The sequence below is a fragment of the Platalea leucorodia genome (genome assembly GCF_965183815.1).
Source record: "Platalea leucorodia genome assembly, chromosome: 14".
Classification (NCBI taxonomy): Eukaryota; Metazoa; Chordata; class Aves; order Pelecaniformes; family Threskiornithidae; genus Platalea; species Platalea leucorodia.
The window spans coordinates 5848188-5872979 of NC_138836.1; the positions used below are offsets into that span (position 1 = coordinate 5848188).

The 24792-nt window shown below is 54.5% G+C and overlaps 4 protein-coding genes across 6 annotated transcripts in view; 1 reads left to right on the plus strand and 3 right to left on the minus strand.

The window, feature by feature from the left end:
* The window catches only part of NPLOC4 (NPL4 homolog, ubiquitin recognition factor), a 30757-nt gene extending 12865 nt beyond the window's left edge, over positions 1–17892 (minus strand). Inside the window, exons 1-12 of one of the 3 annotated variants that reach the window (XR_014229725.1) lie at positions 17727–17892; positions 16368–16448; positions 13943–14055; positions 12602–12781; positions 10107–10155; positions 9196–9290; positions 7807–7930; positions 7011–7190; positions 5368–5454; positions 3686–3757; positions 2852–2978; positions 706–866 (exon numbers count right to left, since the gene is read on the minus strand). Coding sequence is in view for 2 of the 3 variants with exons in the window: in XM_082326747.1 (XP_082182873.1) it covers positions 706–866; positions 2852–2978; positions 3686–3757; positions 5368–5454; positions 7011–7190; positions 7807–7930; positions 9196–9290; positions 10107–10155; positions 12602–12781; positions 13943–14055; positions 16368–16448; positions 17727–17741 (1284 nt within the window). In the remaining variant the exon portion in view is untranslated. Of the gene's footprint in view, positions 1–705; positions 867–2851; positions 2979–3685; positions 3758–5367; positions 5455–7010; positions 7191–7806; positions 7931–9195; positions 9291–10106; positions 10156–12601; positions 12782–13942; positions 14056–15960; positions 16128–16367; positions 16449–17726 lie in introns of those variants that run through there. The other 2 variants (XM_082326747.1, XM_082326748.1) reach the window with 2 other exon arrangements.
* Positions 17893–18437: 545 nt separating this feature from the next.
* On the plus strand, positions 18438–19882 carry TSPAN10 (tetraspanin 10; the record flags this gene model as incomplete). The annotated part of the gene is made up of 3 exons (XM_082326485.1): positions 18438–18515; positions 18907–19481; positions 19576–19882. The coding sequence occupies 3 exons, from the start codon at positions 18438–18440 to the stop codon at positions 19880–19882; spliced, it is 960 nt and encodes a 319-aa protein (XP_082182611.1).
* A 305-nt stretch (positions 19883–20187) lies between these two features.
* PDE6G (phosphodiesterase 6G) lies at positions 20188–20676 on the minus strand (the record flags this gene model as incomplete). Its single annotated transcript, XM_082326548.1, has 3 exons — positions 20188–20264; positions 20382–20422; positions 20531–20676. 3 exons carry the CDS (start codon positions 20674–20676, stop codon positions 20188–20190), a joined length of 264 nt encoding a protein of 87 aa, XP_082182674.1.
* A 1973-nt stretch (positions 20677–22649) lies between these two features.
* On the minus strand, positions 22650–24716 carry OXLD1 (oxidoreductase like domain containing 1). Its single transcript, XM_082326398.1, has 2 exons — positions 24660–24716; positions 22650–23988 (listed from the first exon to the last, which is right to left on the minus strand). The coding sequence occupies exons 1-2, from the start codon at positions 24702–24704 to the stop codon at positions 23596–23598; spliced, it is 438 nt and encodes a 145-aa protein (XP_082182524.1). The 5' UTR covers positions 24705–24716; the 3' UTR covers positions 22650–23595.
* Positions 24717–24792: the final 76 nt, after the last annotated feature.

Sequence of the window (24792 nt, forward strand, 5' to 3'; positions counted from 1 at the left end):
GCACGTATCTCCCGCTGCTCCTCAGGACCAGTTTTTGGAGTTTACTGTCTGACCCGAGAACAGGACCTGGGCACGGGCAGGAACCCCAGTACTAGAGAGGAAAACCAGGGGCACACCCCGGTCCTGCCCTTGCTCTGAAAGCCTTCGCACCTTCCTTTTGTTGCAGAGACACACACACAGGGCTGTCTGTCTTCTTGCTGCATGAACTACATTACCTTTTGTTGCATCTGCTGCCCAGTTGGTGCCTGTAAGCGTGTCATACATGAGCAAATCCCTGGCATCGCATAAGGAACCCACTGCTTTCACCGCACCATTTGTGCTAGCACACATCATACGGCTGTGCAGTGGAGGAAGCTGAACTCAGCTGGGGATTAAAATCAACAGAGCAGCATGGCAAATACTGCCAACAAATACGGAAGAGGAGGTGAATTCAGAGCACTTGCTACGGGCTCTCGGTGGATCACTGCAGACCTCATTTAGAAGCCGGATAGCCAATGGCTACCGCTGCACTGGAAACCATAACAGCACGTTTACGAGGGGGAAATGGAGCTTATGCAATTACTTTGCGGACATGTGGTGAACGGTTACTACTGAAAATAGTTCAGACCTCAAAGACATCCTTTCCTGAGCTGGCCATGCTGATTTCCAGACACGCGGCAGAGCTGTTTTTGCAGCTCCCCCCACCCACAAGCACGCAGCCCTTACCTTATAGAACACATCAGGCACATACTGCTCACTGCTGGACTCCTTGGCGTAGCCCAGCTCCGGTGCATCTCGGCAGGGCAGCAAACACTCATCTCGAACCAGCGCCATGCACTGATTCGAGACCTGGTACCCCTCGAAGTGGACCTGGTTGTCGGGACCACCTGGAAGAGAAGGGGCTGGTTAAAAATCCCGCACGAGAGCGATCTGCCCAGCGTAACCCAGAGAGGCACGACCCAAAGAGTGACATCAAACACGACAGTCTTGCTAACAGCGAAGAATGGCGAGATGAAACGGCTGGTGCTGCTGCATGGGAAGTACTTCTAGGCAAGAATCCCCTCTAGGCTCTACACTTATTTAGTAACACACATTTTCACAGCTAGCCTAACAGGACAGACCCCTGGAGTGACAGCAAGAGTGCTTTGCCAGGAGCTTAAAGGAGGCGAAGCTGCCCTTTCGGAAGGCTCCTGATAGCATCACGCTCCCGCTACCCCGCAGGTATCTTCTCTCTTTCAAAACAAAAACCAGGCACGCAGCTCCTGCGAGCCTCTTTCATTTCCAAGGAGCCATGAGCTGCAGATTCAGGGTTGGTCACCTAGTAATGTCAGGCATAAGAAGAAAAAGTGTTTTCTCAGCCTGTAATGGATGGCTTGGTGGAAATCTGACATGGAAAGTGGAAATTAAGACCCTGGCTCACTGACAGATCACATGCTTGGCGCTTTAATTTGGATAATGTAAGCAACATCAGGTCATATGTCATTAGAATACAACTGGAAAGAGAAGATACAGACAGATGGTAGGAAAACGTTACTATTTCCAAACGTAGGAATTCAGGAGGGGATAGGAGTTAATCCGTGTAGAGGATTTAAAGGCAAAGTTGATGCAAACTATCCAAATATATTTATAAGGCACAAAAGGAAGGAATCAAGTGTTTAAATAGAAACCTGATGGGATGATTTAACAGAAGAGAATGAAATTATCTGGAACAGAAAAAAGGAAATATTCGTTTTCTACCCTTTGATCTCTAACCTCAATCACTCACTGCTCCAGAACAAACACTTCTAGAAATTAAACATAGACCGAGACACGGGGAAGGCCCGAACAAAGCTAGCCATCATTTTCTCAGTAAAACACCTTGTTTAAAAAAAAAAAGAAGTAAATAATAAAAAAAAGAGTGAGCGAGATACGCATCTATCTTTAATGAAAGATGGATGCATTTAGCAGTCTGGAATGTACGGGCAGCTGTCTGTTTGCACGGGCCTGTTAACTGAAAGAGAGCATTTTCACTGAAAAAGGCTCCGGGAACACTTACAAAACCTGGGCTCAGAGGAGGCAATATAATATCACACTTTCAGTTTTTACATTGGATGCTATTTGGAAGTCATGCGGTTTTTTCATTGTGTTAAATAGACCCAGAACCCAGTGTATCTGCTCCAGGGAAATTTTAAATGAATACATGTGTCATCCCGTGGAGAACAGCAGATTGAACTTCTAATGCTACAACTCTCCCAGCACATGCCAACATCTCCCCTCGCAGCCCGGGCAGCGCAGACTATTCCACAGCGCCTCTGGAGACTTGCTGTGAAAACGGCTAAAATCAGAGGTGACAAAGCAAAGCATTTTGCAGGCTTCTCTGTTTTATTCAGGCAAACAAAAAAATGTTTCCATGCACAGAAGAGCACAGCATCCTACGTAAGGGTTTCCCTGACAGCGACACAAGGGAGATAAAGGTCCCTCCTTTATGCTGAACCAGCCAGAGTAACTTTCAGGATCCGGACTGCCGTGGTTCTGCACTGCCGCTTTCAGGCAACAGAATTTGGAGCTTAAAGGTTTGAAACAGAAAAGCGAGCGACAGTTATTCCCCTGGCTGCAGGCAAAAAATGCTTTCTGGATCAGAGAGGTGGATGCTCCAGGTCTGAGCCTCAATTCAGTTTCCTGCAGGGGACAGGGTAAATAATTGCAGAGGAGATAGCACAAAGAACGAAAAAGTATTTTACTTGATAGAGCAAGGCAAAACCCTTGTTAAATAGGACAGATGGGGACCAGGATGTCTGACGACTTCTGGCAGAACTGCATATTCTTCTTCTATTAACAAGAGATAATTCATGTGTAACCAAGAGAGCCGGGGCAAGCCGAGGCCAGTTTATACCTGTAGCCACAACTGTGACAAACTTGGATCCAAAATGACCATCTGGAGAAAGGCGACAGATGTTGGGCTGCTGGTTCTGAAAGTTTCCAGCTGTGATGCACTCTTCTGCACTTAGATAATACGTGTCCTGAGGGAAGAGCAGAAATGTCAATAAAAAGGACAACGTGATGTAGCCTAGACCTATTTCTCTGGTCTGCAGCCAAGGAAAGCTACCAACACCCTAATAAAACATGCTTTCGTAGAAAGTTGCTGCAGAGACTGGGAAAAGAATGCGACATGTCAGCTCTCCAGCCTTGAGCCTGGCTCTCGCCCGAAGGACTGTCCCACCTCTAGTTCCACCCAACTTTACACACCTTTTTTTTTTTAAATGGGGTTTCATTTTCCAAATAAGGACATAACTGATTTTAGAGTTACAGGAAGCTGAGAAGGTCAAGGTTTGAGCCACGTATATCTCACAAAGCCCAGCCCATAGAAACATCCTCTGACTCAGTCACTTTTGCTCACCGAGTTTGCACCTCACACAACCCCGTTCTCTCCACTCTAAATTTCTTAAACCACGAGCACCGTTTTCTTAAAGCAGAGTGGGTGAAGGACTGTGGGCAGCTTTGCATGTTATCCAAACAGCTTCAAACCCCTAACAATGCTCTTCAAGCTCAAGCTCCTTTTCCTTCAGAAGCTTCTGAAAAATCCCATTTCACAAGAACTCCAGTCCCAGCGTCACCTCCGGCCCTGCGCTGCCCTGGCTCAGTACTCTGCTTGGCACAGCCAGCGTTTATGCGACTACACAAACCCTCAGTACCAGCAGCTGTAATTAGCTGCACACTTGAATCTCACCTTGTTTCTGCTGTATCGAACAGTCCCTTTCCGTGTGTCTTCAGAGACCAGATCAGTAAATATCCAGCCAACCTATAAAGAAGTGTTATGCAGAAAGCTGCTTAAAGAAAAAAAAGAAAAAAAAAAAAAACCAACCCCAAACCAGAAGAGAGCTTATACATTTTCTCCTAGCAGGACAAGATGTTCTTGGCTCCTCGCACGGCCCTGCTGTATGCTGCCTCAAGGAAATGGCTCTCCCAGCTGTGCTGGGCTCATTTGAATCCGATTTCCAGGAGCAGCATGCCAGCTGGCCGGCCGGGGGCACCTGCAGCTTTATGTTTCACTATGGAATATTTTTTCATGGAAAGATCTGGAGGCTGCAAGAGGCCTCTCAGCCGCTACCTCCTCCCACCCACAGCAAAAAGCATTTCCTATTGAGCATTCAGAGCAAAGGGAGCGCCAGCAGATGACAAAGCAGCTCACATGATCTCATTTTGAAGCTCGCAGTCACTAGTTAAGATAAAGCTCATATGTTCCCACTGGAGTATGATTCATTCCAAATCAGTCTGCTCCGATCCAAAAAACACATTCCTGCTTTCCGCATTGTTTGCACATAGGAGTATAGATGCGTACACACACACACCGCTGGGTGAACCCTTCTACACACATGTGCTAAAAACAGCTCTGATCAGCCCCCCGGTGACCAACTCCCACAGCATTAACCCTTCCGAGGAAGAACTGCTGATTCAGATCCCTAGCAGAGGCCAGGCAGACAAAAATCTGCAACTAGCAGTAAGTTACGTGTTAAGTCATATTGATTAAAAATATCTGATGCGAGAAGCAGAGGAAAAGCATGGAAATAAATAACACACACAGAAGCTTTGCTTCAGACACTGGCAAAAGGCTAAAGATCTTATCTTCAGAGAACAAAAGACCTCACCACAGATGTTTATAGTCTACTGTACTGAGCCTTTTCTGATTTGTGTTTTCTTTCGCAAGTCAAATCTTGTTTGTGTACATCTCATTCCTGGCACTCACACGATACCGAAAGATTTCCCAAACCGGAAAAATATCAGTACAGGTTTGAGAGACGTCAGCAAACCAGTGGATCCCGATACCCATACGTCCTGATCGGATGACTGGCAGGCTGCGGGCACAGGGGGAAACAGAGGACTGAGGCTCAGCTGCTGGGGGACCCGCACCTCCAAACCAACACACAGATTAACCACAGCCTGCCTGAGCAGCACCAAGAGGCAGGACCCCACAGGGGAGACTAAAAAACAAGCAGGAGCCTCTGCTCCTGAAGCGGAGCACCGATTCTGTCAAAAGGAAGAACAAACTCGGAAGGCAACTCCGGCTACATCTGTGCCAAATTAGCACTCACCAGGGAGATGCTACCAGGAATGGCTCCTCTCTAAGGAGAAATAAAGGGAAAATCGTGTTTCTGCTTCTTTGCTACTCCCTTTGATGTCATTCATGACAGAGGACTGCTGACTTCAGCTGCACAGCCCTGCTAGATGCTTGTGCTCAGGAAAACGCTCTCGTTTTGTTTTTTCATACCTAAAAGCATAAGAGCTACCGACACTTAAGCTAGATTTCAGATGTGCCCAAACGGTCTTGAATAACCCCGTGGAGCTGAAGAGAACTGCCGACGACTTTCTTCATTGCCAAACAAAGACGCATGAGATCCGCAACATCCTAACCTTTCTCAGTCCAAGCTTTGCAGCGATCTCATCCACAACCTCAGCTTTTGGATCTTCCAGGATCTCCAGGCTGTTCTGTGTACCAATCTGCAGCAAAAAAAAACTCACTAGTAAGACAGAACAGGAAAAATCACAGTGCACTTAGTCATTGTCAGGAGCGAGGCAGAGGATGGAAGCAGAGGTCTGGGTTTCCCCTTCAGCGTTACCACTGACCGGTTTCACCCCAGAGACCTCCTCTACTCACAGACCCATCCCGTCAGAGCTCTTCGGCTTAGTTTGCAAACTATGTCGGGGTTTATGAATGAAAGACTCAGCATTTACAAACAGGCCATTGCTGTTTCCGAGCACTTTGGAAAAGGCGAGAGATTATATAATTTTTCCAAAGCTCTGTGTTCAACCTGCCAGTTTTGTACCGCCGTTCCGTTTGTTTGACTCTTCGAGCAGCAGAGAGGCAGAAATCCAGTGAATTCAAGAGCCCACGCTCAGGCCTTCCCCCCCGCGCTCTGGAAAACACAGCTCCATCTGGGTGCGTTTCAGAGGCAAGCTTTCTCGTGTGGGGAGATGCCGTGCCAAGAAGCACAGCAGAGACTGCTTGCCAGGAGAGCAAAAGCTTCCTTGCTTTTACCATGTACAACTAGAAGCATACGAATTTCCAAAGCAGGGGCTTAACAGCGATACTGAAACAATAGAGGGCATGGCTCTGCTCAGATTGGAAAGAAAGGGAAGAACTTATAAAAGGCTTGCAATTCTGCTCTCACACACACACACACTCCCAAAGATCCATTTGTTCTTTTTCCACTGACAAATCTGTTGCGTTTTACTCTAGCAACCCTGCAGAAATCATCAGAGGAAGAAAAAGTATGACCCACCACGATATGTTTGTATACCTAGTGTCTGCACTCAGAAAAGTGACTTTGATCAGCAGTGAAGAAGCCAGTAGGCAAACTCAACTTCAAGCTGAGCCTTGTGTTGTGGGCAGAGTGGCTTTTTGTAGTTGCCGCCTCCATTTTCAGCTCTCAGAGAGTGAATTCGGCTCTTGGGTTCCCCGGGAGGCCAGGCTCGGTGGGACCCGCGCCGGCTGCAGCCTCCCGGGAGGACTCGGCGGTGCTGAGCGTGGCGCCGTGCGGTGCCGTGCACCATCTAGCGGGGACTCCCGGCTGCTCCGAGGCATCAAACCTCATCCTCGGCCTCTCCATTAAGGCAGCAGACTTCATTTTTCTCTAATTAAGCTGCTTAAATTTTCCCAGAGAGCTGATAAGAAACTGAAGCAAGGGCTGCAACTTTTTTTTCCTAACACAGAATTTGTTTTCAAGCTGTTCTGTACCACAGCCTTGGAAATCCAGCGACCAAGGAAACATGGAAAGTGAAATCCACTGTGACGAAGCCACCCTACCTTTAAATCATCTGAGCAAAGAGTAATGTAAAAGAAAGCGTGAAAATAACAAAAAGCAAATCTGAGTTTTAAAATTCTTTCAGTGGCAATAACACAAAGACATAAATCACAACATCTCTTTCATGGGACCATTTTCCTTATGGAGCTGCAGTCCGAAATACTGCATGAGGTTTCTCAAACAAAAAAGTGTTTCCTTGTTCCCTGATTATCTTTACGAGTCGACACTGACGCCACGGCACCCAGCTTTTACCTGTGGGGGTTCATAGATGGCAGCAACCTCCGCCCGGATCCCCAGAGGGATGTCTTTGTGCTCTGTGTACCGGCCATACAGATACCCAAGATGTTGGTTCCCTGTCTTCCGCCAGAAGTCTAGGAAGCGATCTGCAATTGTGTGGTTCTCAAACATGATGTTGTCAACATGCCTGTATTTCTGTTTGACAAAGTTCAAGCGTCAGGCCATCCTCGACTAGGTCCGTTTAGTTTGCCTATCGCCAATACCTTCCTGGCTGCTAGGAGGCACACCACCCCTTACGGCTGAATGCTGCCAGAGCAGGGACAGGGAAAGCTAGCTGGCTCCCTCCCTCTCCCCTCTGCTGCCTTCAGCACCACTCCCCTGCCCAGCAAGCAGAAGTCACCACGGCCTGGGCCGTGGGGAAGCGCTGAGCACCCCCAGCACCCCGTTAGCTTGGCTTCTTTACTAGGGCCCTTATCCCAAAACCCTTTGCAACTAAAAAAAAAGACAGTGAAATTTAAGAGGAAACAAGAAGAAATAGTGGGTGGCCTTTTGGATCCCATGAGGAAAAAGAGTGGAGATTCATCGCTAGTGGTGCCAGCTCAGATGTCCTCCACATTAAGAGGAAACTGCTGAACCAGATGCATTTTGGAGTCCTTTTCTGCAAGGACATTTCTGCAACAGCCATTTCCGCAACAACTGCCAATACGCAAAGGCTTCTTGCTCCAAATTGGCTGTTCTTGAAGTCATCTCTCCAAAAATAAAAGTCCCTTCTCAGCTTTAAGCACGAGGGCTCCTGCGAGCTCCGTCTCACCTGTCTATTGAGAGTGATGGCACTTGGCTGACACTTTGTGCAAATGCCTTCTGGCCAAGGAGGGTGCCCTTCGCAGCCCGATTTGATCTTACAGCTGATGTTTTCCAGGGCAACAAATTTCCCCCTGCAAGAAGGAAAAGAGACGGCTGCTGTTACCACAGTAAATGCTTTTGGGTCTCAAAAAAAGCAAGTGGCTAGAAATAACACAGAGGAAGCAGGGCAGAGGAGACACGGCGGCACAAATGCTTTGCATCTTCAGAGGATCTCAAAGTGCCCTGCAAACTCCCACTGGGGGATGCTCCTCTCCTGCGGTCCCCAAGTAACCTCTGCTGCCCACTTAGCGAGCGAGGTCAAGAGGCCGACATGTGGTCCCTGACTCAGCTCCTAAGCAGATATTCGAGCAAGAGGCGGAGAGAGAAAACTCACGGGACCCTGCTTAAATAATTTATGCAGCACGTGGGAAGGAATAGATTATACCACTAGGGCAAATTAGAGCTCCTTTCATGTGCACAAGGCTTCCTGCAAAGGGAAGTTCCCTTCAAATGAAAGTATTATGGACTTGAGCTGCATCTCACAAAGACATTAAAAAAATCCCAACGGCACTCAGGAATAGAAGGGAGAAGGTTACACCTCTGCAAAACTTATTTAAAGGAGCTGCATTTCAGAACACAGTGGGTTCCCCGACATCACTGAAGGCGACTTCAGATCCTTCGCTGAACACATGTGCCACAGCAAGACATAAAGAAATAAATACTTCTTTCAGCGCTTCCTCTCGGCTCAGCAGTTATCTGGCCTGTGTCACCACAGCATCCTCCACCCCATCACGGGGCAGGACGCCTTATTTTCCAGTTACCGGGCAGTGAACCACGGCACCGTGACAAGAAAAGGTTTCACTAAGAACACATGGAGCATGGGACAGAGCAGAGTCAGCTCCCGAGGAATGTTAGGCTCGTCTTTCTGTCCTGTTCACATTTGTAGCTAAGAAAAGCCGTTGGTGAATAAAAGCTCCCCAGGTCCACCACAGTTTCAGGGCCTCTCCACAAGGTTTGAGACCCAGGCTCGGAGCTTGGTATAATTAGGGAACCTCTTTCCTTCCATCTGGCCTTCTCCCCCCATCAGTAGTGTTTCCTGGAAGCAATTACATTGCCACAGCAAAAAAAAAAAAAAAAAAGAAAAAGAAAAGAAAAGAAAAAGACAGACTTAATTTTTCCTTCCCTGTCTTTTTTTTTGGCTTTCCTCTCTTCTTTTTTTTAACGTGCCGTTTTCTCCTCAGTTTGCCATTCGATAGTTGTATCCAACACTACTCTGGTGAGATCTGTCTGTACTTTCATTGGTATTTTAAAAAAAGAAGCTACAACTAGATTCCCTTAAACACAGAGATTTTCTTACTTGTCTGCCCCTCCGGTCAGCTTCCTGATGTATGCGTGGAAGGACATATGCTTCACAGGAGGTTCCAGATGGTTTAAATAATCCTCATCAAAAGGCTGCCAAAAACACCACACAAAGGAAAGCCAGGTCAGACACCTGTCTGATAATACATTGATCACTAAACAAATGGATGTTCTAGAGTCAACTCCACTCGCTCTCAATGTGGAAACAATCAAGAAAATTTAGGCTCATTTTCAAGGCAGCTACTACTGCGATAGAAACAGTGGGGCTTTACAACAGCCAGTTTTATTATCGCCTCCTACTTTTATAACAGATTGGCTCCACAAATCAGAACGAGCCTCAAAGGCAAAATGCTTTTTTCCTTTCAATATCTAACGACAAACAAAAAGCCCAGCTGCTCAAACAAGGCCAAAGAACTTCCAGAGCACATGGCAGGGAAGCGGGGGAACAGCCATCCTGGCTCGTAGCGACTTTTGAGGGATCGCTGCTTCATGCCATAAATTATACAGCTTAGCACATTTGTAGGCATTACTAAAGCTGCCTTCAACCCGAATAATACATGGTTAAACTGGGAAGTGCTGGGATCCACGAGAGAGGGGACGAAACAAGAAGATCCGGGCAAGAGCGAAGAGGGAGGAAAACTGGAACTTTTCTAAAGCATTTTCTGTTAAACCCATTACTGCAGAAAAACAGAGCATTAACCAGAATAAACCCAGGGTCACGAAGGCCTAGAGCTTTAGTGATCCTGGATGCGAGCCGGCACCTTTGACAGTGCGCAGCAGGATTCTGACCCAGAGCTGCCATCTCTACGTGGGCAGCGCTCCGAGGAAAAGCATTCGTACTGGAAGAAACTGAATCCAAGAGGACATGCTTTCACGTGACTTTCTAGAGCACTTTCTTGGGGCTCTTACCTCCAGCGGTACACAATGCACACATTTACCCAAGGGGCCGTGGCGACACCTATGCAAAAAGAAAGAGAAGTAGCGTTAAATCTTATTTAATAATGGAAAAGTCAGACTGTAAAAGTTGCTCGAAACTAACAGTTTTGGTGGGGAAGATCTGTGCAATCACATGGCTCTGAGCAACTCTCCACCCGCTCGGGAATATTACAGAGGGGTCACCACAAGATAATTTCACATAAAGAGACAGCAACAGCTTCAGGTTAAATCTGAGAGTCCCGGGTCAAGATCAAACCCTCCTCATGTCTGTGTCACTGCCAAGTGGCTCTGCTCTCTAAACAGGCACGTGAACCAATGTCAGATCACAGCTTCTCAAGTTTTACAACCCCGCGTTGAGTTTGCATTTCAATTCAAAGAATTTTAAATCTACGTCACAGGGCTGGTCTGTGTGGTTTTAACAAAAAGACAACCAAAACATTCATCCTTTATCAGTCACTAGAGGATGGTCTGGAACAAACAGGGAAGCATGTGTTTATCGGACAGATAAAGACCTGCTGGGTAAAGTTACAAAACAGAGGGGAAAACATCTCCTTTTGAGGCAATCACTTTAAAAAAACCCCAAACAACCAAAAATTCCCCCCACACCTCTGCCCCAGCACTAGGTCAGTGCTAGTTTTCAAAGGAAAGCCTCTAGAGGGGGGCATGGATGTCAGCTCTTGTAAAGATGAAATGGATGGGATCCAGTTGCAGCGTCGCTTTTAACAAAGTCTCGTGGCAGATAATGTACATAAAGGACCACTAAAGGCTGCTAATGCACTCAGCCAAACGCCAGCATCCCTTCATGTTTAGATTGATATGCACTCACAAATACAGGAACAAGCCCAGACACACTCTTTTTATCGTAAATATCCACCGCTGTGCTTTGGCTCCCTGCTAAGAACAATACCTTCATTTATTCTTTTGAAAAATGTGGTCAAGTTAAAGACAATGTTTTTGCCACGGAGTGGTGGGTTTTGCCTTTATTGTTTCAATAATGTGGCATTTCTCTCATTTATCATCAGCCTGAAAAGGTTAGATAGGATTTTCCATGTAAAGGCTACATCTCTCCAAACTTCCTTGCTGCTGCACTGCTAAAGATAAACCACGTGGAAGACAAGACAATGGGGAAGGGCGAGCTGTTCTGTTTCAGAAAGAATTCCTGGTTGCCTTTAAAATTTTCACTCAAGCCCTTTCAGAAGTTACTTAGCAGAGGGGTCCAGCCCCAAGCTCACAACCAGTAGAGACATCAGGCCAGGACCCAACTGGGACGTTGTTAATGATGAGCAATAAAACCCAACCATCCAGACAGAGGACATTTTAGCAGCATTGGTGTAGATTTATGGCGGTAATAAGTCACCATTGTATTACTACCTTCACAAAAAATACAAGCTGCTTTGTTTACCTAAGCCTCTTGCAGCTAAGAGTTTTGGCAAAACTAGACTTTGCTGCATTTCTGTGAGCAAAATGGACTCCCTGGTTTCACAGAAAGGTTACAAGGCACCCGATGGAAAGGATGCCAAAAACCAAGCAGGAAGAGACCCAGGTGCCACTTCCACGTCTCTGCCATCGGATACTTCTGCTCACTTCTTTGGTTTTCCTTTATAAGGAGTGGCTGGATCTGAAGACACAGAAGTGCTCCTGCTTGTGACATCCTAGGTGAGGTGCCACATGCACCCACGGCAGTGCTGAAGACAGCGATGCAGGGTTGTGTCGGCTCTGCCCAAGCAGGGAGAGACTGCACTGAAGCCAGCAAAGGCGACAGAGCTCAGGTCTCCACTCTGACAGAGGAGCCGCCCATGATTTAGAAAACAAATCCGACCTCGATGGTCTCCCACTGCTGGCTGGGTGATGCTGAGGCAGCAGCTCTGGCTGAAAGCGCGTTTCCCCGTCCGCGCCTCTCCTGCGAGATGGAGACCTGGCCCTGCCGCCCCGCACGGCTGTCACCTCGGGACACAACCAACCAGGAGCTACATATTGAGACCATCTGGAACAGAAGCTACTGCAGACAGCAGGCCCCTGCTTATTAAGCAATATGCCACACACAGAGCATAACCTAGTATTTCTACACAGTACCAGCTGCCAGGACATCCCGGGGAAGAATTGAAAGTATTCATTTTAATCTAGAGAGCTCCAAATGTTTTAGGAGCACAAAATATACGATCACAAGTCCCATAGCAGGGGCCACCTTGACCAGAACAATAGATGCTCTGAATGAGTCCTTCCTGGCAAAGACCCTGGGATTTTGGTATCTGCTTCCTTCCTCGGCTCACCAGAGCTCGATTTAACCTCGCAGGACAATGGTAAAAGCTGTTTTCCCTTGTGAACGTTTCAAAGGCAGCGAGGGACAGAGCAGTGGCTCAGAGGGCAGTTCCCACAGCACGCTTCCTGGCTGCTGGTTTCAGACAAGACGTTACAAGCTCTGGTGAGGCACAGATGCATCAGCAGAAACAAAGTCCACCCATACTTACAGCTGCTGGTCTCGATTTCGGTAAATCTTCCCATCCTGTTTGATCAGATACTGGTCGATCTCATCTTCCACCACCTGGGGGGCCCCCACAGGCCGCAAGCCTTGGGAGACAGAGGTGTCCATGGTCTCTGAGGAGGAGCCAGCCGGGCTCGAGGGGTAGAGAAACAGCATATCGCCATGCCTATAGGTGTGGAAAAACAACACGGGGGTATCAGCTGAGCAGGAGCTTTGCTTCCAGCTATGCTGGGGTGGCAACCCAGGCAATAAGACACGCGCTGCTCTCGTACAGCTGGAAGAGCTCAAGGTCCGCCCTCTCCACCATCTGCTTTCACCAACAACTGAACTACACCGTACCGTCACCCCGACTGCCTGGAGGAACTGGCTCCTTTGCACCCACACAGCGTAGGAAATGCCTGTGCTTGGTTCGTGGCATGTTACAAACCACGTTAATGTTCATACGCTTTTAGTGCACACTTCTGGGTAGCAAACCTCCCGGAGCACAGAGGAGCGCGTAATTTATAACAAACTGTAAACACACTAGCAAACGTGGCAGTCCACAGCCATTCCATTAGCCACCTCTTTCTGCTGCTTTGGTCATTTGCACAATAAACGCAAATCATTTCATCAGGAGACAAGACCGAGGGAAAAAGATGAAGAAAAAGGCAAAAGGAGCCTATGGAGAGAAGCAACAGCTCCAGCAGGGAAAAGGACTAGTGTGGATCCCGTGCACACCAAGTCACAGCCTTCCCAAGGCAGCTGCCAGCACTGACACATTCAAGTGACAAGTTGCACGCGGCGGTAACAGCTCTTGTATTTTTAACCAGTTTAACATTATTCTTGACATGAACAGAACGAAGATGTTCCCAACCAAACATGAAGCGATTGCACCATTTGGCACCTCTGATCTCCCCAGGCGCCTGGCTACAGAAGGCAGCAACCCTGGCTCCTGCGCAGGGGACGATCAGACTCTGGCATTGATGCAGAAAAAAAGGATAGCGTGAGTGAGAGCAGGGATGAGGGAGCTTGCTGCAGGCTGTGAAAGAGCAAACAGGAGGCCTGCTGCTGCCTCACTACAACAAGCAAACACAATGCAAGAAGTGACCCGAGAACTGGCTGCCACAGCCTCGCTCGTAGTCAATTTGATCACCCCCATTTCAGCACGTCAATCAAGCCTGCCCCTTCAAGTAGTTGGTGAGTGACAGTGGAAAGCTTAGGACTGCTGTAACGTGATGTCGCCTGCTACTGCCCCGTTCGGAGGGAAGAGTTCAGGCAAGCTCAGAGAAGAGGCACCCCGTCGTACAAAGCACCCCCTCCACCCACAGCGCTCTCTGTCAGGACTCACTTGATTTTCAGTAAGTTGAGGGATTTGTTTTGTGACGCTGTAATCTCTCCTGTTCTGTTTCTATTGGTGTAGACAGAAAACCCATTATTCCTGAAACCAAATTCTTTTGCAACCTGAAAGAGAGAGAAGAATGACAAGGTTTAAGATACCTCAGACCTCTGGTCAGATGCTGAAAGCTGCTCGGAGCAAGTGCTAAGTCCAGGGAACGTCTATTGCAAAACTTTAGCTGAACTCATCCCCATTTCTGAAGAGCGCAGGATAACTGAGAAAAATAGAAACGCGTAGTAACACAAGCCATCTATTAAAAAAAGCAACTTAAACAGAACGTGTCTCTCGCTCACGCAACACCAATGCAGTATTTTATCTAAATCCAGGCAAGCACTGTCATGACTACAGGGGGGAAACTACCTTCTCCATTCTCCCAGTTCTCTCGCTCCAGCCCTGCCAGCACACACCAGCCGAGTCATGCTCACCTTCCTATGACCAGAATTCCTCGGTCCAGATCTTCCCCTCTGAGGATCTTTTGCCCCCAGCTCCGCTCTTGCCTACCAGTTGCTACGTGAGTTTCACTCAAGCTCTTCCTGCTGTTCTCCTTTCTGTTTTCCTCCATTTGCCTCTTTTCTCCTGATGGAACTTACCCTCACAGTAACCACCTCTCAGTCCCCAGGCAGATTTTTTCCCTGCTCATCCTCTCACCAGTTCAATTTAAGGCTGCTTTACTCTTCATCAGCCAAATGCCTCTTCACAGCAATAGCAATTTTCACATTTGGCCACTTAAGCGTTACGCCTGCCAGAATTAAATGTTAGCTCATCAGGCCACAGACTTTACCAATTTTTTGGGGGGAGAGAAATTCCGCAATACATTAACAAAAGGCTCGAGTTTGTTCCTAACTCGATTCTAACCTGAATGCACCCGAGAGTTTGCTTTTTCAGTACTCTTACCCAGGATGTGCTACAACAGACAGAGAAGATGACAGAGGCCCTTATCACTCTGCAATGTGCTTTCTCACACGCTGCTTTTGCAGCTTCTCTGGAGTCGTCAAGGAGGAGATCTGAGTTAATTGCTAGCATAGAAGCAGCAATCTGATGTCTCTTTAATTACAGCCATCTAGCTAAATACAAAATCCACCATATGGATTAACATTTCAGTGTTAAAATCCACAGCTATTAATACATACAGATCTTAGGTGGTAAAATTGGCAACTTTTCTTTTTCAAATAAACCCTCTATCAGGAAAGAAACCCAAACATTTCCTGTATTCAGCTCAGCAAGAGGATATAGTTTTCCTCAGACCAACAGGCAATTTTTGTGAGTGCTGATGCTTTTGTTCCGACGGTGAGTGCTGCACGATTGTTCCATGCTGCCTCGGGTAATATGAACCCTTGAAACTGAGCAGCTTGTTTTGCACAGGTTCCAGAGATTTTGAAAGCAATGCTTTTTTTCCTTGGGTGAGACTGTTCAGAGACTGCAGCCGGTGTCTCTGACCCAGCCCTGAAATCCAGCAGGATTTTCGCTTGGTCAGGTGGGGATTTGCTGTCAGGGTCTGGGCTCAAGCTTCCAACAAAGCAAATGACTCACAAACAGCAGCAGGTTTCAGTCTGCTCCCCTTCCCCCTCGCAGGGGGAAAGGAAATCTAGCTTACTAAAAGAATGGCCCTTCAGGCACAGGAACACAAAGTACTTCTCTTATGAAGCAAAGAAATCCTAATCTGAGGGTTCCAGGTTACAGTGGAGTTCAAGGAGGGAAGGAAATGGAGAACTGCTCACTCTTAAATAGCAAACTTTAAACATTGAGCAGTTGCATCAGACCAAAGAACAAGCTACAGCCAACTCCAAATGCGACAACTCCAACACTCAGTTCGTTCTCGTCATCCCAGGAGACCCTGGAGGCTCTCACATCGCCTTAAGATCTCGCCTGAATTCCTTCCTTGCTCTCTCCAAAACCATACTGGAAAACCAGCAGCACACAAAGCACACTCAAATGATATTCAAAGCAGCCGAGTTTCAACTGGATCGCACCTGAACAGGCCCGTCCCTTGCAGCAGGCTTTGACTATCAAACAGCTTTCCTGTGCCGCTGTCAGCCTCTGCTTCCCCAGCTGCCATTTCTTTAGGAGAACGCTAAAAACGCGTCCTCCCCCAGCAAAGCTCCCACCCCAGGAAACTCCAACTGAAAACCTGAGCAAGCTTTCTTCTTTAATTTTGTTATTTTCCCCCTGGAAAAGCAATGAGAAAACTGGTTTTGGCTACACCAATAAAAATGCCGTTTTCCACAAGGCGTGCCGATCCACGCTGCCATCAGCACGTTTGCCCGGCGAGGTGAAGCACGTATCTCCCATGAGAGAGAGCCGCCGCGCAGGCTGAGCCGCAGCAGCCCTGCCTCGTCCCCCAGGCGAGCGGGGAAGGCGCAGCAGAGGCTCGGGGTACCTTCTTGAGGAACGTCGCCACCGTTTCTCGCTTCGTGGCTGTGATGCGCTTCACTCCTTCCGGCGACTGCACGCGGATTATCTGCGGGGTTAAGAGGACAGCCTGAGTTAGTGACGGGGGGGACAGAGCCCACCCTGCGCTCACAGCCTGCTGAAGCCACGCTGAAGTTTCACACAGACCATCCCCACCGCTCCTCCCTTCTGCTTTTGACGCTGCTTTTCATAAGGGAGCGCAAATGTACAAGGAAGTAATTTGCTCGCGGTAGGGCAGCACCGGCCCGATGTTTGCACGCTGCAGGATGAATTACCCTAATGCAGGAGGCACGGCAAGAAGTTGGCACTGAGAAAAATGCTAACGCTGCTTTTTTTGTCAAAGCTCTGACCTCAGATGTGAAATTAAACTTTCAGAAGGGGGGTGAATCAGAGCTTCCATGGGAGCAATTTATTCGGTGACTCCACACGAACACTGGCCTAACTGGTGCTAATGGGCACCTGCGCTGTCGTTACGTTACAACCCACATTACTGACGTGCAGCTTCCATCGCTAATGGAAAGACAAGGAGAAGAGCCCCAAGGCTCAGACCATTCCTGTGCAACACTGAACAGCAGTTTTGCTGCAATCTTGAGTCAGAGATGGGAAAAACTGGCAGATTTTGGGGAAAAAGGCCGGGGACAACTCTTCACATACTGGCAGGGAAGTGGCAAACGTAAACGTTGGCATCTTCGTGCTGCCCGGGACCAGAGAAGTGATTCAAGTTGCTCTGAAGAGCGCGTTCACCTGCCGATACACAACGCAGGGCCACGTTCAGGATGGCAACGTGCACGGTGCGAGGAGGGACACGGGAGGACGCGGGAGGACACGGGGGGACGTGGGAGGCTGCCGGCGTCCCGGCGTGACCTCGCAGGAGCCCCTCCACGCCCTCCCAACTTCTCGCACGGCAGCGAGCCCGGCCTGACGGGAATGGGAGACCGTGACGGTACCCATCGCCCCTTCTCCGGCGATGTCGGCACCCCGGCCGAGGTCGGGCACCTTCCCCCGAGACATCTCCGCCCGGGGCCGAGCGGGACCCCCGGGTCACGGTCCCACACCCCACACGCTCCAAGGGGGCACTTCTCTGGGGCAAAACCACGGGGAATCCGTCCACGGCACCGCCCGGCTCGGACACCGCCAGCCCCCGGCCAGGCCCGGGCCCGGCCCCGAGGGTGCTGCGCTCCCGGCCGGCTCCCGGCGGGCCGCCCCGTCCCTAACCGCCCGGTGCGGTCCCGCCGGGCGGGGTGAGCGCGGCCCGGCCCCGCCGCCCCACAGGAATCTGCTGCCTCATCGCCCCTCCCCCCTGCCGCCGCCGCCCGGCCCCACTCACGATCGTCTCCGCCATGGTGCTGCCCGCCGAGGACGGGGGCTCACCGCGCTGCCCAGCCACCGGCCCGGCCCGGCCCGCTGCCAGCCCGCTCCGCTCCGCTCCGCCTTGCCCGGCCCGGCCCGCTCCGGCCCGCCGCCTCCCGGGCCCGGCCCGCCGCCTGCGCCGCCGCCGCCCGGACCCCGCACCCCGGCGCCCGCGTTCCGCCACGCGAGGGTTCCTAGGCCAGGCGGGGCGGGGCGGTACACCCGCCACAGCCGTCCCCCGCACTGCCTCGGTGCTACCGCCGTAGTTGTCCCCCGCGCTGCCTCGGTGCTGCAGCCACAGCCGTCCCCCCGGCCACCGCCGCGCCCGCTCCTTCGTTCCGCCCACAACCCGGCCCCCCCGGGTGTCCCCGCTGCGGGACCCCGCCCGGGCCTGGGGACCCTCGGTGCCCCCTCGCCCCCTGCACGGGGAGGCTCCCGTCGGCCGGGCAGCGGGACGTGGGTTCTGCTGGGGCCTGTCCCCCCACTCACCCCAAACCCCCACGCGTCCCGCCGTGCCCTCATTACCGACCCCGCTAACGGGGCGGCGGGCGTGGGTGCTGCGGCGGGGCTGGACCGGAGCGGGCCCAGCTGGGGGGCCGGCAGCCGCAGCCCTATTTAAGCGCCGGCCACAGCCCCTCACATGATGGGAGTGTGACTGCCTGGGCCTGAGCACCAGGTTGCGAGCAGGATGGCGCTGAGCAGAACGTGGCTCTCCCGGCCCCGCGGGGTGGCCGGCGGCGGGGAGAGCACCCGGCTGCTGCCCCAGGTAACGGCGGGACCCCCGGTCCCCTCCCTCGGACCCTCAGCCCACGCTCAAGCCCCACGCACCCTGGGTCTTGGCTCCACGCCGGAGCCTGCAGCACCCGCATCCTTGGGGGTCTCCAAGGGATGAATCTGGGGGGTCCCTGTTAGGGGCAGGGAGAGCACCCACCTGCTCCCCATCTGCTCAGACCCCGGGGGTCTCTGCGATGGGCAGGGTTACGGCGTGGGGGGTGGATGTGGGGTGCCCTGCAAAGGGGGGGCACGGTGGCTCCGGGCACGGTGGCGTGGGAGCCTGTGACAGCCCCAGGCTGCGGGGAGGGGGGTACACGGGCTAGGGGGGGGCATTCCTGGGGGTCTGCCCCCCCCGGCTGCGAGCGGCTCGTCTGTCCATGCAGGCGTCCAGGCTGGTGGAGCTGCCCTACTCCTCCTCCGATGATGATGACACGGATCTCCCTGCGGCCGAGCAGGACCCTGCGGCGTGGTGCCATGTCCCCCCCAAGCCAGGCACATTCGGCCAGTGCGTGCGGTACCTGGCCTTCCTCTGGAACCTCCTCTTCCTCCTGCTGGGCCTGCTGGCCCTGGCCGTGGGGGTGTGGGGGCTGCTGGCCAAAGGCTCGCTGGGGGGGGAGCGCCTGGCCCCGCTGGGCTCTGACCCCATGCTGCTCTTCGTGCTGGTGGGGCTGGGGGCCAGTGCTGTCTCCCTGGCCGGCTGCCTGGGCGCCCTCCGGTCCAGCCCCTGCCTGCTGCGCTTCTTCGTGGGGGCCGTGCTCGCCTTCGCGGGGCTGGAGTTGCTGGGGGTGCTGCTGCTGCTGGCAGCGCGACACCGGCTGCGGGACGCCCTGCGGGACGCCCTGCTCCTCTGCCTCCTGCGCTACCAGGAGGAGCCCGACCTGCGGTTCCTGGTGGACGAGGTGCAGCGGAACCTGCGGTGCTGCGGCCTCGGCTCCTATCGCGACTGGGAGAACAACCCGTGAGTCGAGGCGCCTGGAGGTGTAGCGGGGGGGGTCTGTCCCCGCACCGGGGAGGTGCGTGGATCCGGCAGCTCTCCTTGTCTGTCCCTGCAGGTACTTCAACTGCAGCGCCCCGGGAGTGCAGGCGTGCAGCGTCCCTGCCTCCTGCTGCCTGGACCCCTGGCAGAACGGCACCGTCGCCAATGCCCAGTGCGCTTTCGGGGCCCTGCGCCTGGGGGACGTGGCGGCCAGCACCGTCGTGCACCTGGGGGGCTGCGTGGCACAGCTCAGCGCCTGGCTCCGCGGCCAGGCGGGCGGCATAGTGGCCGCCGCGGCCGTGCTGGTGCTGGTTGAGGCCACCAGCGTGCTCATGGCGCTGAAGCTGCTCGGAGACATCGTGCCCGTCGGGGCACGGGATTGAGAGTGTGCTGGCTGCCACCCGCAGCGGGGGACACCGTGGGGTTGGGGATGTGAGGGGACTGATCCAGCCCAAAATAAACCTCATCAGAAGCCTGAACCCCATCCATGTCCTGTCCATCCCACCCTGCATCTCGGGGAGATGCTTTCCACCCGCGTTCCTGCCAACCCCAGACCACGACACCAGGCTCCCACACTTGTTCTGGGTTTTAATGAGCATTTCTCCAGGCTGAGCCCCGCTGCACAGACGGGGTGGCTTCTACCTACGCGGTGCTACGGGGCGGGCGGGCAGCAGTGGCCGTGGCCTGCCTAGATGATGCCGTACTGAGCCAGCTCGTGCAGCTCCAGGTGGCTGAAGGCTTCCCAGGGACAGATGACGGTGATGTCTGGGGAGAGGAGAGAGGCTGTGTCAGAGCGATCCCCCCCAGCCCGGCTGCGGGCGGCTGTGCCTGCAGCGAACCCCACTCCCCACCCACTGCAAAGTGGGGACGGGACCCCCATACCTGTTCCCAGCCCCTCCATGCCTGGGATGTCATCGCCAAACCTGCAAGGAGAGAGAGAGCGTCTGCCCTGACCCCCAGCCAGCCCTCACCCACCCCAGGCTGGCGCGTACAGCCGTGTCCCCCCGTCACTGGGACCCTGCCCCACTCACCCTTGCACCCCCTTTTTGGGAGGCTTGCTTTTGAACTGCCTCGTCTGCCTTTGCTTGAATTTGGGTGGTCCCTTCCGGGGGGTGGCGGGTCCCCCGGTCACCCTCGTGGCTGATTTGATCTCCGGCTTGGGGGGCTCCAGGCTCATGGCTGTGCCGGGGCCGGCAGCCTGCCCCGAGTCGCGGTTGTCCCTGCGGGTCCGGCGCTGGCACGGTACAGCTCCTCACACCTGATGGAGGGGAGATGTGGGGGCACCAGCTTCTCCTACCACCCACAGGCACCCTGTGCCCCCGCTCCCACCCTGTCCTGCCCCGGGGCCCCTCGGCCGTCGCTGATCGGCTTTCCAGGCCGCCACAGAGGAGAGCCCCCTCCCCGCAACCTTGACTTAGCCCAGCTCAGAGCCTGCTAATCCCCTTACCCCAAAGGCAGGGAAGGGCGTCCCCGGGGGCAGCAGAGCTGCTGCCTCTCCTCGGGGCCATTCCTCCAGCCCCGATGTGGATGCGACACCTGGGGACCCCCTCGCCGGCATTGCCAGGAGCCCCCACCGTGGCTCACACCGGCGTCTGTGCTGAGCCGTGTGTGCCGTGTGGGTTGGCATCGGTGCGGCCGCAGGCATGGGAGCAAGGCATCCCTCAGGGCTCGTTTGCAGCGGGGTGGGTTTCGGGGACAGTGGGCACCCCGGGCTGCAGATCCCTTGGGACCCGCGCTGGGATGCGGGCGGCCGTGGTGGCGGGGGGAGCAGAGGGCGGCAGTGGAGGCAGACATCGCAGGGCAGCGCATGGGCTCCGTCCCGCTGCGGTTGTGCCTCCTCCGGGCATAAGCGCGGGAGTTTTGCGGCACAAGAGATGGCTCCGGCATCGGTGCAAAGGGGTTCGGCCCTGCTGTGGGGCCCAGCAGCTGAGCACGGGCCCCAGGCAAGGGGGACCCGGCCCTGGGAGATGCCAGAGACGCCGGTCCCGGCTGTGGGTTACAGGAGTGGGAGGCAAGAGCAGGCTCTGGCCTGGAGCAAAGCAACCCCCTGCCCTGGGAGCCCCGGTGCCACTGGGACCAGGTCCCATCCCGCGCATGGAGCAGAGCCCCCGACTTACGCAGCCGCTGTGGTCCCCGAAGCCAGAGCTGCTCCACAGGAGACCCTCCGTCCCGCTCCTGCTCTGCCGGCGTGTGTCCTATAGATGCTCTGGGTGGCTTTTAGGGGAGGGCAGATTTATCCTGCTCTGGGGTAATAGGATTATTGATGTCCCTTCTTTTCAAAGGGGTAATCTGATGTCCTTCCCCCGGCTCCGCCCCGGTGAGATGGGGGGGTGGGTGGGGAGGGGTGTCTGGATTAGTGCCGCTGGGAATGACGGTGCCAGGACGGGTAGCAAATCACCCACTGGGGGATCCTGCATCATCTCCCAAAACCGCCGAGCATCTCTCCTGGGGGATCCCCCACTGCCCAAGAGATCGCCCCGGTGCCCCTCGATCCCAGGGGCAGGGACGGCACCCCCAGCCTGTGTGGGACCACGGACCTGCTCTCCATGAGGACCAAAGAGCCGGGAAGCAAACACTCTTTGTGGGTTGACCCCAAAAGGGCAAGGCACTAATGCAGGCAGCCGCAGGCAGGCTGTGCCGGGAAATACCGGCAGCAGAGTCCATGTGGCTGAAACTGCCGGGACACACCGGGCTTTCAGCCTGCGCCCTGTGCTTGGTGCCGAGCACCGTTGGGTCCCCAAAGCGAGGGCTGCGGGGTGCTGCTGCCGGGGCTCCTGCCTGCAGGCGCTGCCAGACTCCAGCCTGGCCCCAGTGGAGGTCCTGGCACAAGGGCTGCCCTCCGAGGATTGTCCCTGCCGGTGCCACCACGGGTGCCTTCATCCGGGGGACAGCCCGGGCTGCTGTGGGCATGGCAGGCCAAAATCTGGCAGAAGAGGCAGAAAATCTGCCCAGCAGCCCCGCTCTCCATGGGACAGTATCACTCCAAAGCTTCCCTTAATCCCAACACTAAAGCAATTACAAAAGGGAATAATCTCAGTACACTTTAATTGAACTTCAGCCCTTGCCACTAATTGCAATTAGTTGGACTCCAAGAAATAGGATTATGGAGCGTTTTCTATGAAGCTGGCAGAACCAGCTATTTCTCGGGCAAAGAGCAGGGCTCTGGTGTTAATTCCAGCTTGGGCTTCGTTAGCGAGCGCTGCTCAAGGGCTTTGTGGCTCCTTGGGGAGCTCATCCCTGGAGAACAGGGGGGTCCTGTGGGGGTGCTGACAGCCAGGAGCCTGCGAGTCCCCCAGCCCAGCCGGCCAGGATGGAGGTGGGGATGTGCTGGGCCAAATTTATGGGGTTTTAAGATGGAGGCAAAGGCAATCAAGGAAGCAAAGTCACTGTGAAGAACAGCCCGCCAGGCTGTGACCTCGGTGCCGGAGCTGGGGATGGTGCCCTTGCCGGCAGGCCGCCCGGCCCCACGTGCTCGGGGCCGCACGCTGCCTGCACCTCCTGCCTGGGGAAGGGGCCGGCAGCCCCGGGTGCCTCCCCTGCGAGCCCTTCACGAGGAGAAGCCCCTAAGAGGCTTACGGCACCGGTGCGGAGGGGCGTCCGGCACAGCGGGGGGGTCCGGCACGGCACCCCAGCCCTCTCCGATCACCAGGTCACGGCCAAGCTGCTGAAGGCGCTTAACATCCAAGCTGGGGAGCGCAAGGACGAGGCAAGAGCAGCGGCACGGGGAGGGCTGGGTATGGGGGGGACACGCCAGCCTGCCCTTGGCGGGGATTTTCCATCCCGGGGGAGCACAGCACCTGGCTGCCGGGAAATCTGGGGCTCAGGACAGGCGTGAGCCGCTGCCTGTCCCCAAGGGCAGGTTCCCCCATAGATGAGACACGACCTCGGCACCGCCTGTATTGAAACACGCATGGGATCCCGTGCACGGTGCCATGCGGGTCCCCGGGGGTGCTCAGACCACCCCCAGCCCACCACCCTGGAGCTCAACACACACAAATAAATACTTTAAATAAGCCGAGCCTGGATCCCACCATCCAGCCTGGAGCAGAGGCTCCCGGGGGGTGTCACCCGCTGTTTTTTGGGGGCTGGGGGAGGATCAGTTCTTCTCCATGCGCAGCCGGATCTCCATCTTGAGGATCATTTTAATGCTCTCGTCCTCCACGTGCTCCTCCACGGCGGCCAAGGCGCGCGCGCCGCCGTCCCGGTACCGCTCCAGCAGCTCTTCCACGTACCCAACCCAGACGCAGTTGGGGCAGCCGGTCCCACAGCAGTGCGTGGGCGGTGGGGGGATCGGGGGGCTGGCAGGAGGGAGCCCCCCCTCACCCTGGGGGGTCCCTGTCCTGCCATCACTCCCCAGGGTGTCCGAGGTGCCACCAGTCTTTGCTGGGGTGTCCGAAAGTTCCCGAAAACCGGAGACGTTGGTAGGGTGGGGGTGCGGGGCCCCTTTCCTCAGCACCCCCCTGGGGCTGCCGGTGCCATCCGGGGGCTCCTGAGAACCACGACCCCGCGCTGACGCCAGGCCAGGGGGGGTAAACGCAGGGGCAGCCCTGCCTGCTGCGCCCCCCCCATGGCCAGAGGACCCCCACCTGCCCCACAGCACTCTGCTCCCAGTGTACCCCATCATCCCACCACCATCACCCCCCAGCAGCTCACACAGCCCCAGCAGCACCCCTCTGTCCCCCATCCCCAGCACCCCCTATCCCCCCTCAGCCTCCCCCATCCCCAGCAGCCCCCATTCTCCCTCCAGCTCCCCCCACCCCCAGCACCCCTCTATCCCCCCAGCCCCTCACCCCATCCCCAGCACCCCTTGACACCCCCCAAGTCCACCACTCCATCCCCAGCACCCCCCTATCCCCCTCCCAAGGTCTCCCACTCCATCCTCAGCACCCCCTGCTCCCCTCATCCCCCTATCCCCCCCATCCCCAGCACCCCCCTATCTCCCCCAGCTCCCCCCCATTCCCAGCACGCTCCTATCCCCCCCAGCTCCCCCCCCAGCATCCCCTTATCTCTCCCAGCTCCCCCCCATCCCCAGTAGCCCCCTATAGCCCCCTATAGCCCCCTATAGCCCCCAGCTCCCCCCTACCCCCTCAGCCCCCCCATCCCCAGCACACCCCTGTGCCCCCCAGCTCCCCCCCCTCCCGCGGGGTCCCCCCCCCTCACCCCCCGGCGCGCCCCCGCCAGCCCGCGCGCTCCCCGCAGCAACATCCGTCCGCAGCGCCCCGGCCCAGGCCCCGCCTGAGCGGCAGCTCCTCTCGCCAATGGCAGCCCGGCGTGGCCCGTTAATGAGGGTTCG